General features: G+C 34.5%; 1 protein-coding gene across 11 annotated transcripts in view; it reads right to left on the minus strand.

Moving 5' to 3' along the window:
• The window catches only part of LOC106055573 (tolloid-like protein 1), a 41818-nt gene that overhangs the window by 19749 nt on the left and 9228 nt on the right, over positions 1 to 12841 (minus strand). For all 11 annotated transcript variants that reach the window (XM_013211921.2, XM_013211904.2, XM_056019603.1 and 8 more), the window contains 8 exons: positions 10529 to 10713; positions 9555 to 9636; positions 8308 to 8359; positions 4799 to 4901; positions 3917 to 4037; positions 2243 to 2421; positions 1130 to 1202; positions 793 to 950 (listed from right to left, as the gene is read on the minus strand). In XM_013211921.2, coding sequence (XP_013067375.2) covers positions 793 to 950; positions 1130 to 1202; positions 2243 to 2421; positions 3917 to 4037; positions 4799 to 4901; positions 8308 to 8359; positions 9555 to 9636; positions 10529 to 10712 — 952 coding nt within the window. In that variant the 5' untranslated portion in view covers position 10713. The remainder of the gene's footprint in view (positions 1 to 792; positions 951 to 1129; positions 1203 to 2242; positions 2422 to 3916; positions 4038 to 4798; positions 4902 to 8307; positions 8360 to 9554; positions 9637 to 10528; positions 10714 to 12841) is intronic.

Genomic DNA, 12841 nt, shown 5'->3' on the forward strand with positions numbered 1-12841 from the left:
TCGGGCGGAGGAGCCATTACCGCCCGTAGGCCTATGGGCCCTCCTGGAAGCAGTGGAGCGGTGCGATTGATTGATTCGTCCGTCCTCACCACGTGCAAGTAAACAGGCTAGACCATCAATGCCGCAGCCCACTGGAGGCTAGGTCAGCTCTCGTTCTTAGCCTATCTGCTTCCCCGGGCGGACGTTTCCACCGGAGGTGCCACGCTGATGCGGCGGGAGTTGGAATCCTTCAGTTCCATCTGACTTGCTCAGTGTAAATCGTTTAATTACTATCAACATAGATGTCTTGAAACATTTGATAGAGCTCCTGGGTGATGGCTGATATATCTTCTGGTTGATGTATGCCTTTCAATTGTTTCATCCCAATATAGGCTTATATATTTTGTGTAAGGATTGTAGGCCTACTTTCCTAAATATAATCAGTTCTCCTTTATTTTTTGGTCAGTGTTCTGGTCTCACTTGAACTACTGGTCTTGTAAGTGCGGGATTTAAGTACGTTGAGGCTCTGTGCATGATATTGTGTAGAGCCCTATCCACATATTTAATAAGGCCTTTAATGAAAATATATTTAATTAATGACACACTAGAACACTTGTCCTTCTTTTGTTTGTTTTTATTTTTAGTACCGGTTGTTGTTGTTTTTAGCTTATGGTGCAGACTACAATGAAATACAAATCCTCAAAAGTCTAACTCTAAAACAACAATCTGGCAACAAGAAGGCTACAATGCAGAATCAGAAAAAAAAAAAAAAGGCAAGTAACAGAGAATGCCTGACAGCAGACGCTGACTTACTTGGGCATGCGTAGAGTTTATTGGTTTGTCGTATGTCAAGGTCACTGAGTCGAACTCTTTGCCCTATTTGAGGCCTCATGGTGCCAGGCTTAGCAATTGGAAGCAAGGTTTCTGATCTTATATTGATTGCAAACGTATTGTTGGCATAATGCATAATGCTGTGAGAGAAATAAAGTTAGTAAGTTCTTGTTGGACTTACAATAAATAAAAAGTAAAATATTTGAGATGAAAAGATGACAATAGAAACTAGATCTAAGGAAAACATTTAGAAAGTGTTCTTAATGTCAATATTCTGTTGTCCAATTCTAATGGTATAAACATCCATGAATCAACTCACCTATCGAAGTCATATGTTTCACCCAATGAATTGACATCGTCTGAAGTTAATTTATTGAAATTGTATTCCTGGCCTGGCAATGACAATACAATTTAATAGCAGAGACAAATTTATATAAAGTGTACGTGTGTCTGTCGTGGATAGGTAGTGCACATTCAAAAGCTCATTCAGTCTAATTTGTTTTTGGTTCACATGACATTCATTTACACACAAATAAGGAAACTATTCAAACGTATTGTTTTATCTGATGATACAGTTACTTTTAGATACAGTCATTTCATATCTACCAACACTGTCACTATTAGCATTGTATCTATTGACACTATTGTCATCGTCGCTGTTGCCGTTATCGATATTGACACATTTTTACTATTGTCGTTGACACTATTGTATTTATCGCTATTTTGACATTGTCGCCATTGAAGTTGTCGATATATATATATTGTCGTTATCGCTATTGACGTTATCGCTATATATATTGTCGTTATCGCTATTGACATTGTCGCTATATATATATTGTCATTTTCGCTATTGACATTGTCGCCATTGAAGTTGTCGATATATATATATATTGTCGTTATCGCTATTGACGTTATCGCTATATATATTGTCGTTATCGCTATTGACATTGTCGCTATATATATATTGTCATTATCGCTATTGACATTGTCGCTATTGACGTTGCCGCTACTTACATTGTCGCTATTGACGTTGCCGCTACTTACATTGTCGCTATTGACGTTGCCGCTACTTACATTGTCGCTATTGACGTTGCCGCTTTTGTCGTTGCCACTCAGTTCAATCAACTTGACGAACATCAAACTCATTCTGCATAAATTAAAATGTTTTATTCTTCACCCGACCCCACTGTCCACATTTGCTGATTTGCAGATCCCTTCATTTAAATCTGTCTTGACATCTCCGAGGGATGGACCTACCATTTTAGCTATAGGCCTACCCAAGCTGATATAAACAAACGAGGCAGGCTAATGGTTATGATAAAATACTCTGAGATCAACTATGATATTTTAGAGTAAGATAAATACATATACGCTTTGTTTTACATCCACGCGATGAAGGATTGAAATATAAATGATAAATGCATATACAGACCAGGGATGATATTCTTGCTGTTAATCTGCACGTGTCTATCTCTGTCAGGCCTGGTATGCTCGTGCCAGAACCCAATGGCGTGTCCTAGCTCGTGGATGATGACTCCGAAGCTGTCGCAGTTCTCGCCTATGGAAACAGCCTGGCCACCGCTTCCTTTCTTACCAACAAAAGAACAACAGCTGAAGGTAAACAAAGAACAGTTTGTGTTGTTCACTAATATCGTCTGCTCAGTTCAATCACACTTTTGTGTTGTTCACTTAATATCGTCTGCTCAGTTCAATCACACTTTTGTGTTGTTCACTTAATATCGTCTGCTCAGTTCAATCACACTTTTGTGTTGTTCACTTAATATCTTCTGCTCAGTTCAATCACACTTTTGTGTTGTTCACTTAATATCTTCTGCTCAGTTCAATCACACTTTTGTGTTGTTCACTAATATCGTCTGCTCAGTTCAATCACACTTTTGTGTTGTTCACTAATATCGTCTGCTCAGTTCAATCACACTTTTGTGTTGTTCACTTAATATCTTCTGCTCAGTTCAATCACACTTTTGTGTTGTTCACTAATATCGTCTGCTCAGTTCAATCACACTTTTGTGTTGTTCACTTAATATCGTCTGCTCAGTTCAATCACACTTTTGTGTTGTTCACTTAATATCGTCTGCTCAGTTCAATCACACTTTTGTGTTGTTCACTTAATATCTTCTGCTCAGTTCAATCACACTTTTGTGTTGTTCACTTAATATCGTCTGCTCAGTTCAATCACACTTTTGTGTTGTTCACTTAATATCTTCTGCTCAGTTCAATCACACTTTTGTGTTGTTCACTAATATCTTCTGCTCAGTTCAATCACACTTTTGATTAACTTTCATTGAAGATTTTCTGATTGGGCTGAAAGCTAGAAATAGCTAGCCAATTGATGTATTCGATGTACAATTAAAAAGTTATGTTCAGTATCATTTTCCGAACTCTAGAAGATTACGATCATAGACTTATATATATATATTTCTATGGTTACGGTACATTGGTTCCACTTTTTAGCTTTGTAGCCCAAACAAATTTTATTATTGAGCTGGCAACAATGATCTTTTAATAGAGAGTCCTTGACATTGCTTGGAATCGAAAACTTATCGTTAAAACCCCTAATAAATATCCTGATGTCACAGAAAAGCAAAGTACAAAATATTCACACTGTATAGAGTTCAAAACAGGTATTGACAGAATTAAAAAAAAAAAAACTTTGGCTTAAGTGAGCTTTTACATCTTGTGTGTGTGTTAATAATCTATGAGCGCGTGTGTGTATGCACACAGGTCAGCTTGTGCAAAGTCCCCCTTTCAGACCTTGCGATTTATAGGAAAAATGATGTAAAGGTCATCTGTTTATATGGGCCGCGATTAACGAGGGTGTCATGTGGCCAGCACAACGACCAACCGTCTCTACCTTTCCCCCAACTAATGTCAGGTACCCATTCGAGCTGGGTGCATTATTGTGGACTCATAGGTCATAATGGTTAAAAAAAATCGTTTCACTACTCAGTTGTTAGACTCTTTTCCAAAAACTAGTTTACTTTGAATAAATAAAACTAGAAATATTTGTTATGGAACATGTACCCAGCTTTTTTTTCGGTGACATTTTTAAATTAACCGACAAAAAAAAAGTGAACTTTGAACTCACCCGCACGGACTTTTAGTGAACAAAATAAAGTTGTGCTCTTTAGGCTGTCTCTCTATGAAAGTAATACAAGTGTAGTTCTCCCAATGTTTCATGGCTTGTTTCATTAGGACTTTGGTCTCGCCTGTCTCACGAACAAAACACACATGAAACTGCACCGCGATCTTATAAGTGTCTTGAAACGAATCTACAATTGTATATTTATCTTCTTATAAAATACAGACATAACTTCTAAAAAAATATGATTACGTCCTGTGCGTGTCCCTGTGTCAATCTAGTCATGCATGCTAATTAATGACTTAAATTCTGCCAATTCATTGGTTTTCCTGGCTGGCTCAGGCAACCCATTCCATGCTCTAATAGCAGTAAGGAAGAAAGGATATTTGTAGAAATTTGTCCTAGCATATGGAACAAGGAATGTGGCTTTATCTTTGTGTCTTTCTAAGAATTTTATTAGGTTTTGTTATTGTATTTGAAGATTATGGTTTAATGTTTTATCTATAATTGCTTCTTTACTTTTTGAGTCTTCTATCCTGAAGGCTCTCTAAATTTAGTGATTTTTACTAAAGGTGTTACTCTAGTCAGATGTGAATATTTGTTTGTTATGCAGCCGACTGCTCTATTTTGTGTCAGTTCTAGTTTCTTAATGTTTTTTTTTTTTTTTTTTTTATGAGATGAGGGGTCCCAAATAGAGGATGCATATTCTATTAAGAGCCTAAACAAGGTAAATAACATTTTAGTTTATATTGACCATACATCGAGTCTGAAGACTAAAATGTATGGAACAATGCCCAATACAAATGTGATCTATAACAACACAGGTTGAGAACCATTGTTGCAAGTATTCTTGTTTAACAGAATATACATTGTTTTCATCGTACATACTTGTAAAAATGGGTTCTATTTGATAAGGAATCACGCCGTAATCCCAGAGTCTGTCTCGAACAGAAGTAGCGGCTCTCTTGTTTCTCTTGCTTTTTCGTCTCCTCTTCAAGGAGGGGCGGGGGAGAAGTGTAGCGTTATAATAAGAGAAGAAATAGGAGAAACATTATGTTAGTGTTAGTTATTGTTTTAAATCAAACAGACAAACAGACTAGTGGGAAAATAATAATTCTTGTATTACATCATTACAAATTTGTGACGCGGTGTAAATACAAGAACTAATCCTAATAGCATTAAAAAGATTTGTTTAGATTCTTTATCTTATAATTTAAAGAATAATTAAAGAATATAGAAATTAAAAAAAAAACTAACCATAGATGCTCTACATTCAAAATCTGAAAGGTGTGTGGTGATCAATAGAGAGAGAGAGAGAGAGAGAGAGAAGGAAAGAGAGCGGGTTGTGAAACTTCATTGCAACAGATACACTAATTCAAGGGTTAAAAAGTTTGTTAGGTTGATCTTTAAAATGTGCCCCTTTTATTGAAATAAAAAAAGAAGGTGTTTGGAGCTATAGTCAACACTATTGACTGTTGTACATTACGTATGTAATATAAAAGAGAAACTGTGGCTATGAACGTAGATCTTGTGTGCTATTGTACAAATGTTTGATCTAATCATGTATTGTTTTTTTGTAATGCACAATTGTAAAACAAATTTCCTCACATATAATAAAGATTATTATTATTATTATTATTATTATGTTAGAAATGAACGAGTAGTCATTCTCTGGCGCTGCCAGGGTCGAGTTTCGCTAAAGAGAAACAAAATTCATCGTAGTCCCTTTAACAGTTTCCACTGAGGAATTTTCTGGTGATGTGGCAGGTCTGCAGCAGTACCGCCCTCTGACAGGCAACGAAGATGTTCCTAGGAATGTTAAGGGCCTTGAAGGTGTCTGTGAGGTCAGTTGTTATTATCCCCTCGGTTGATATAACAATGGGGTATATTGTTATTTTGGACAATTTCCATAGACGCTTAATCTCCAAGCCTCGGTTCCCATATTTTCTTTGTTTTTCTATCTCAGTTTTTCTTAAATTATGAGACAGTGGTACGGCGATATCGATAATGGTAGCGGTTTTTTCTTTTTTATCGATGAACAGCAGATCCGGGCGATTGAAATCTACCGTTATTATTATTATTATTATTATTATTATTAGTAGTAGTAGTAGTAGTAGTAGAAGTAGTAGTAGTAGTAGTAGTAGTAGAAGTAGTAGAAGTAGTAGTAGTAGTAGTAGTAGTAGTAGTAGAAGTAGTAGTAGTAGTAGTAGTAGTAGTAGTAGAAGTAGTAGTAGTAGTAGTAGTAGTAGTAGTAGTAGTAGAAGTAGTAGAAGTAGTAGTAGTAGTAGTAGAAGTAGTAGTAGTAGTAGAAGTAGTAGTAGTAGTAGTAGTAGTAGTAGTAGTAGTAGTAGTAGTAGTAGTAGTAGAAGTAGTAGAAGTAGTAGTAGTAGTAGTAGTAGTAGAAGTAGTAGTAGTAGTAGAAGTAGTAGAAGTAGTAGTAGTAGTAGTAGTAGAAGTAGTAGAAGTAGTAGAAGTAGTAGTAGTAGTAGTAGTAGTAGAAGTAGTAGTAGTAGAAGTAGTAGAAGTAGTAGAAGTAGTAGTAGTAGTAGTAGTAGTAGTAGTAGTAGTAGTAGTAGAAGTAGTAGTAGTAGTAGTAGTAGTAGTAGTAGTAGTAGAAGTAGTAGAAGTAGTAGAAGTAGTAGTAGTAGTAGTAGTAGTAGTAGTAGTAGAAGTAGTAGTAGTAGTAGTAGTAGTAGTAGTAGTAGTAGTAGTAGTAGTAGTAGTAGTAGTAGTAGTAGAAGTAGTAGTAGTAGTAGTAGAAGTAGTAGTAGTAGTAGTAGTAGTAGTAGTAGAAGTAGTAGTAGTAGTAGTAGTAGTAGTAGTAGAAGTAGTAGTAGTAGTAGTAGTAGTAGAAGTAGTAGTAGTAGTAGTAGTAGAAGTAGTAGTAGTAGTAGTAGTAGTAGTAGTAGTAGTAGAAGTAGTAGAAGTAGTAGAAGTAGTAGTAGTAGAAGTAGTAGTAGTAGTAGTAGTAGTAGTAGTAGTAGTAGTAGTAGAAGTAGTAGTAGTAGTAGTAGTAGTAGTAGTAGTAGTAGTAGTAGTAGTAGTAGTAGAAGTAGTAGTAGTAGTAGAAGTAGTAGTAGTAGTAGTAGTAGTAGTAGTAGAAGTAGTAGTAGTAGTAGAAGTAGTAGTAGTAGTAGTAGTAGTAGTAGTAGTAGAAGTAGTAGTAGTAGTAGAAGTAGTAGTAGTAGTAGTAGTAGTAGTAGAAGTAGTAGAAGTAGTAATAAAGCCTGGGAACAATTCAACGGGCGTAGCCTGTGTGTAATGCTAGTAGAGTTATTAACGGGGAAATAATTTGGTAATTATACAGCGTTTTTAATTCTTTGTTTGACATGTTCCGGATGTTCTTTCAGATTTGAAGAGAATTACATCATAGCCTTAACCTTTCACTTGACTAGGGGGGATGACTACGGGTAGGTTTCGAGCCCGGGACCATCAAGACCACCGAACGGCAATCTTAAGTCAAATGAACTGGGCATGTCCTCGTGGCTAATAATAGATTTTTATAAGAAAGACAAATACAAATGTGCTGTGAAAGACACTCACAATGTGACTAACACGTATGTTTTAAAACGACTCTCCTAGAGAGTATGGTTTAAACAAGAGATTTTACTAGCGGAATTGTATTATTGAACACGTCAGGGGCAGACATCTTAGAAAAGAAAAGATTTTTCTTATCAGCAACCACAATAATGTTTGTGTAAAGCTAAAATAGGATCACGCTCTCAACTATTAGGAAAATGTGTTTAAATCTTTGCACCGAATGGGTTGAATTTATATAATGGAATTTTTAAAATGGTTTATAGACTTTTCAGACAACAAATTATTAATTAAACAAAATATTTGTAAAAAAATCCTTAAAAAAACAACAACAAAGATTATCTAATGGGGAATAACTCCAAACTTACAATTATATATCTATAAAACGTAGAAGTTATTTCCCTTATTCGATATCAAACAAATAATTGACTAATTGGTTAATTTTTTTTTTATTGATTTACGTTTTGTTAGGTAATTTAATAATTGTTTTAAGTTTCAACTTGATCCGAGAATTTGTGTGTGAGAAATGATGTGTACAATTATTGGGGACAAAACCCCTAATTATTTAGCGGTATCTGTGAATACTGAAGGATTAACTTCCCTTGTTGATATAAAACAGAGTAATTAATAATTATTAATCAATTGACTAATTGTTTAATTTAAAAAAAAAATTGATTCATGTATTGTCTACGCCAATGAATAATTGGGCAAAGTTTCCACTTGATACGAAAACTGTGGTGGGAGAAATAAAGCGTACACACTTTTTACCAGAGAATGAGTTTTTATAAATTAAAAAAACAAAACAAAAAAAAAAAACTAAATGTAAATAAAAATTCCATTTTAACTCAAGAAATATTTACCTTGACTTCCGGTGTGTTGGGCATCTTCTTGTTTCTGTTGTTACTTACAGATCTAGGGAAAAATCAGAGATCATTTATATTGTTTGAATTTTATTTTGTCTTTATTTTGAAATGCATACGTCTTCTGAAGTTACGGTTTATAGCCACGAATCCACAATCAAGTTTTGCGCGCTGGACTGTCGTTGGGACTTATCGATGGTCCTGGGTTCAAACCCTGTACGCTCCCATCCCCGACGTCCTGCGGGAGGCTTGGACTAGGAAGTAAATTATCTTTAACTCTTTCTCTCCTAACTGACAATACCAACGTTAATTCCACTAGAATGTGATAAATAATAACGGAGAGAAAGGGTTAACTCTGAAGAAACATCCGAAACATATAAAATATAAAAAAAATAATTAAAAGACAATAGGTATATTAATCAATTATAAAGAAAACTGTGCAATGGATTTTGATAATTAACATCGTCTTCATTACCATTTTCACAAAGGATATTTTCTTTCTACATAAAGACTATTAAATAATTTAGACTCAGGTTCCATGGCTTCAATACATCAGTGGTCGAAAATGATTGTACAAATTCAAAACCAAAAGGTCGAAAATAATATATAGCAGACACTAGTTTATATAGCAGACACTAGTTTATATAGCAGACACTAGTTTAGATAGCAGATACTAGTTTATATAGCAGACACTAGTTTATATAGCAGACACTAGTTTAGATAGCAGACACTAGTTTAGATAGCAGACACTAGTTTAGATAGCAGACACTAGTTTAGATAGCAGACACTAGTTTATATAGCAGACACTAGTTTAGATAGCAGACACTAGTTTAGATAGCAGACACTAGTTTAGATAGCAGACACTAGTTTATATAGCAGACACTAGTTTATATAGCAGACACTAGTTTAGATAGCAGACACTAGTTTAGATAGCAGACACTAGTTTAGATAGCAGACACTAGTTTAGATAGCAGACACTAGTTTAGACCACAATTTTGTTCCACATCAAAGTGTTGGGTGTTCATTTCACTTTAGCGCATACGAAACACACGCAATGATTTGATTTTTTACTACTAAAATTTTTGGGCTAAATGTGGAGTGAGACCTAGTCAAAAAATTATGTTCAACTTTTTAGTGCGTTTAAATATAAGCGTTTTTTTTTAAAAACTTTTCCAGCTATATATCATTTCATCTTAATACAAAAACATGGACAAGACTTTTTTCCGGTTAGAACCAATGCAACCTACCTACTGACGTAATCTTTTTGAAAGTTACCTTGGACTACATGCCGATCTTCAGCGTCAAGAGCAATGTCACCTATAAATGCATCTGTCAGAAGAATCGTTCACAGACTAACATTAGGCTACTTGTGGTATCGTTAAGATGGTGTAGATGTTAATGTTTTTTTTTGTGTGGTAAATATTTAGGCTAGGGTAAAAGATGATGTTAATTAATGTGAATGTTAGAATGGTTAAATATTTGATGCCGAGGTAAATGTTAGGATAATGTAAATGTTGATATCAAGTAAGGTGAATTTTAACATTAGGTTTAGATATTTGTGTTAGGTATGGGCACCAAAAAGAAAACAACAACACAGCCACAAACAATAATATAATATAATATAGTATAATATAATATAATATAATATAATATAATATAATATAATATAATATAATATAATATAATATAATATAATATAATATAATATAATATAATATAATATAATATAATATAATATAATATAATATAATATAATATAATATAATATAATATAATATAATATAATATATTATAAAAAGAATATAATATGATTCTACTAAATTCTATGTCTGTTCTGGAAAGTCAATGAAAAATACATCATCCCTCTTTCTTAACGGAAAGAGAATAGACTCTCTTAGGAAAATACATTAGTACTTCTTAGTATTTCATGACCTGGAAATTTAGTGCTGAACAAAACATTCAATTGACATCAAATCAAAATTATATTAACATTTGAAACTATATAAATAGAACAATAAATATATTTTTAGGAATGTACAATAGAATCCTACCATAACTTCCAAAATTGAAAGTTCCAAATCATTATGGAAGATATTCATGGAATTGGAATTCACTACATAAAATGTTGACAATAATTGGAGCTTATACTCTAGATCTAAGGACAATGTTGACAATAATTCTATCTTATACTCTAGATCTAAATAAGAATTAATATTCTTACCCGCTTTACAAGGATCCAAGATCGGCCCAGTGGACATTGGCTCAGTGGACATTGGCTCAGTGGACATTGGCTCAGTGGACATTGGCTCAGTAGACATAACACTCTGAGTGGACAAAGCAAGATGGGTAAGAACAACTAAGCACAGCGACACGCTGGCAAAGGAAGGTTTCTTTGGGGCTGTCATTCTGAAATAGTGGAAATTGGACGGTTGAATATATTGCATATTGAAAGATATCAATGACAGAAAAGTAAATATGTAATTTGAATAGTAATATATATATATATACGACGGCTCACACTTATTTCCAATCTGTTGAGATTATCTTTGACTCAAGTCATAAAGAGAAGTAGGCCTAGGGCTGAGGACGTTTACTCTTATGTCTTCACTAGAGCCTGCCATATGGAAGCTGCTCAACCTTCATCTAGTCGTCAGCATGGTGGCTGATCAGTCTCACAATGGATCCGAGCCCCGGCCAGCACACTTTGTTCACCCCACGTGCGAGGCTCAAGTCTGTCAAAGCTCAATGCAGGAGAATTTATTTGATACCTATCTTATAGGATGTTACAATTTGAAACAATTCCAGCTGAGACCAGCCTCCAGCATGGCTACTAAATTCTTCATCTCTAAAGCAAGGTTTAACTAAGGTTAAATAACATTTTAGTTTATCAAGACTCATCATTGGCTCTATAAAACGTCGCAATTGTAATTTAGACTTAGCTTTAATACAGTAGGTTGTTAAGACCTAGTACTTTAAAAATAAAACGAGCTCGATATGTCAGCTGCTTTGGTTGAAAACAATAGAAAGTAAAAGGGTAGATGCTCTAAAGCAGGGGTCTACGAAGACTTCCAAGGGGTCTACGAAAGTAAAAAAAGGAATTGGGGGGGGGGGGGTCTATGAGATGTAAATGGGAGTCTACGATAGTGGATCTCGATTTAAAAAGGTCGTGATTTTAATCAAAATCTTAAAATAATGTAATAAACAATTATCTTATACAAATATAAATTAATTAAATTTTAATCGAATTAAAAATTATTTTTATACCTCATTTTAATAGCTCTAGTCTAGAGGGAACCACTATTAAAATGGCCTAATTTAATAATGAAATTAAACAGTGGTGTTAATTTTTGACAATTTTTTTTTGTCCGTGTCACACTTATATTGCTTCTGTGTTTTTTATGTAACAAAGTTTATGTAGGCTATTGACTCTTTGAAACCACCTCAGTTGAAGGATCTTTTGAGATAAAGATGATAAAGTGGATGAAGATTTGAAAAGCTTTTAAACAAACAATGATAAGGTTGAGAAAAGACCTACAGTTGACAAAATCTTTGCTTTGGCATTAAAAAGAGAAGATGATGGTTTGCAAGTGTTTTAAATATCTTTTACTTATTGCGAAATTCGGAAAACATCACGCATTAGGCGAAAAAGTATTTTTTCACTCCGCTGAAGAAGTTTTAAGAACTATTCTGTACTCAAACCTACATATGATATTATTAAAGAATTCCTCTAAGCAACACAACAATGCAGCTATTGATGAAATGAGCTCCTCAAACAAGTGGACGAGTCAAACTTGCCTGGTAATAAACATTTTGTATTGGCGAATGTTGCTTTTAGTATGGATCAAGAAATCCACGAAAAAACTTCTATTTGCGAAATCTGATAATTAATATTTAAAGAGAAAGCGTTCCCTCTAACTACAATGTCAGTAAGAACGGACGGACAGACGGACGGACAGGGGCGTAACTAGGGATTTGGGGGCCCGGGGGGATTGACCTCTTTGGGGGCCCCTTGCATTTTGACATTCGACATATGACATGGAATAATGTACGCAAAAATATATAAGCCCCAAATCAAATTGGTTCCGTATATCAGTAAACTTAACAAAAAGTAATCAAGACTCTTTTAATGAATAATACCTTTGTTTATTAGTTAAATAATGCACAAGTGACAAATCTCAATTGATATCGCTTCACGTCGTGCATTCTGTGCAGCAAAGACATCTATAACATCAACTACATCGATACTTTCTAGTATTTGTGACTTGACTGACATTAAAGCCATGATAAGCCTTTCTTGTGTCATTGTGCTCCTGAGATAGTTTTTGATGAACTTGAGCTTTGAGAATGATCTCTCACATGACGTAATGAAAGTGGCCTGAGTTAGCGGTATTCGGAGGAGGTTGCAAAGTCTGAGCACACGTAATTACCATATGAAGCCTGTTTCCTCAATATGTCTATTGGTGATTGTATTACTGGTTTGTTGATGAAAAGTGCTCGTGCATCAATGATATCATTGAAAAAGCGATTTTCCATT

This window comes from Biomphalaria glabrata, chromosome 2 (genome assembly GCF_947242115.1).
Source record: "Biomphalaria glabrata chromosome 2, xgBioGlab47.1, whole genome shotgun sequence".
Taxonomy (NCBI): domain Eukaryota; kingdom Metazoa; phylum Mollusca; class Gastropoda; family Planorbidae; genus Biomphalaria; species Biomphalaria glabrata.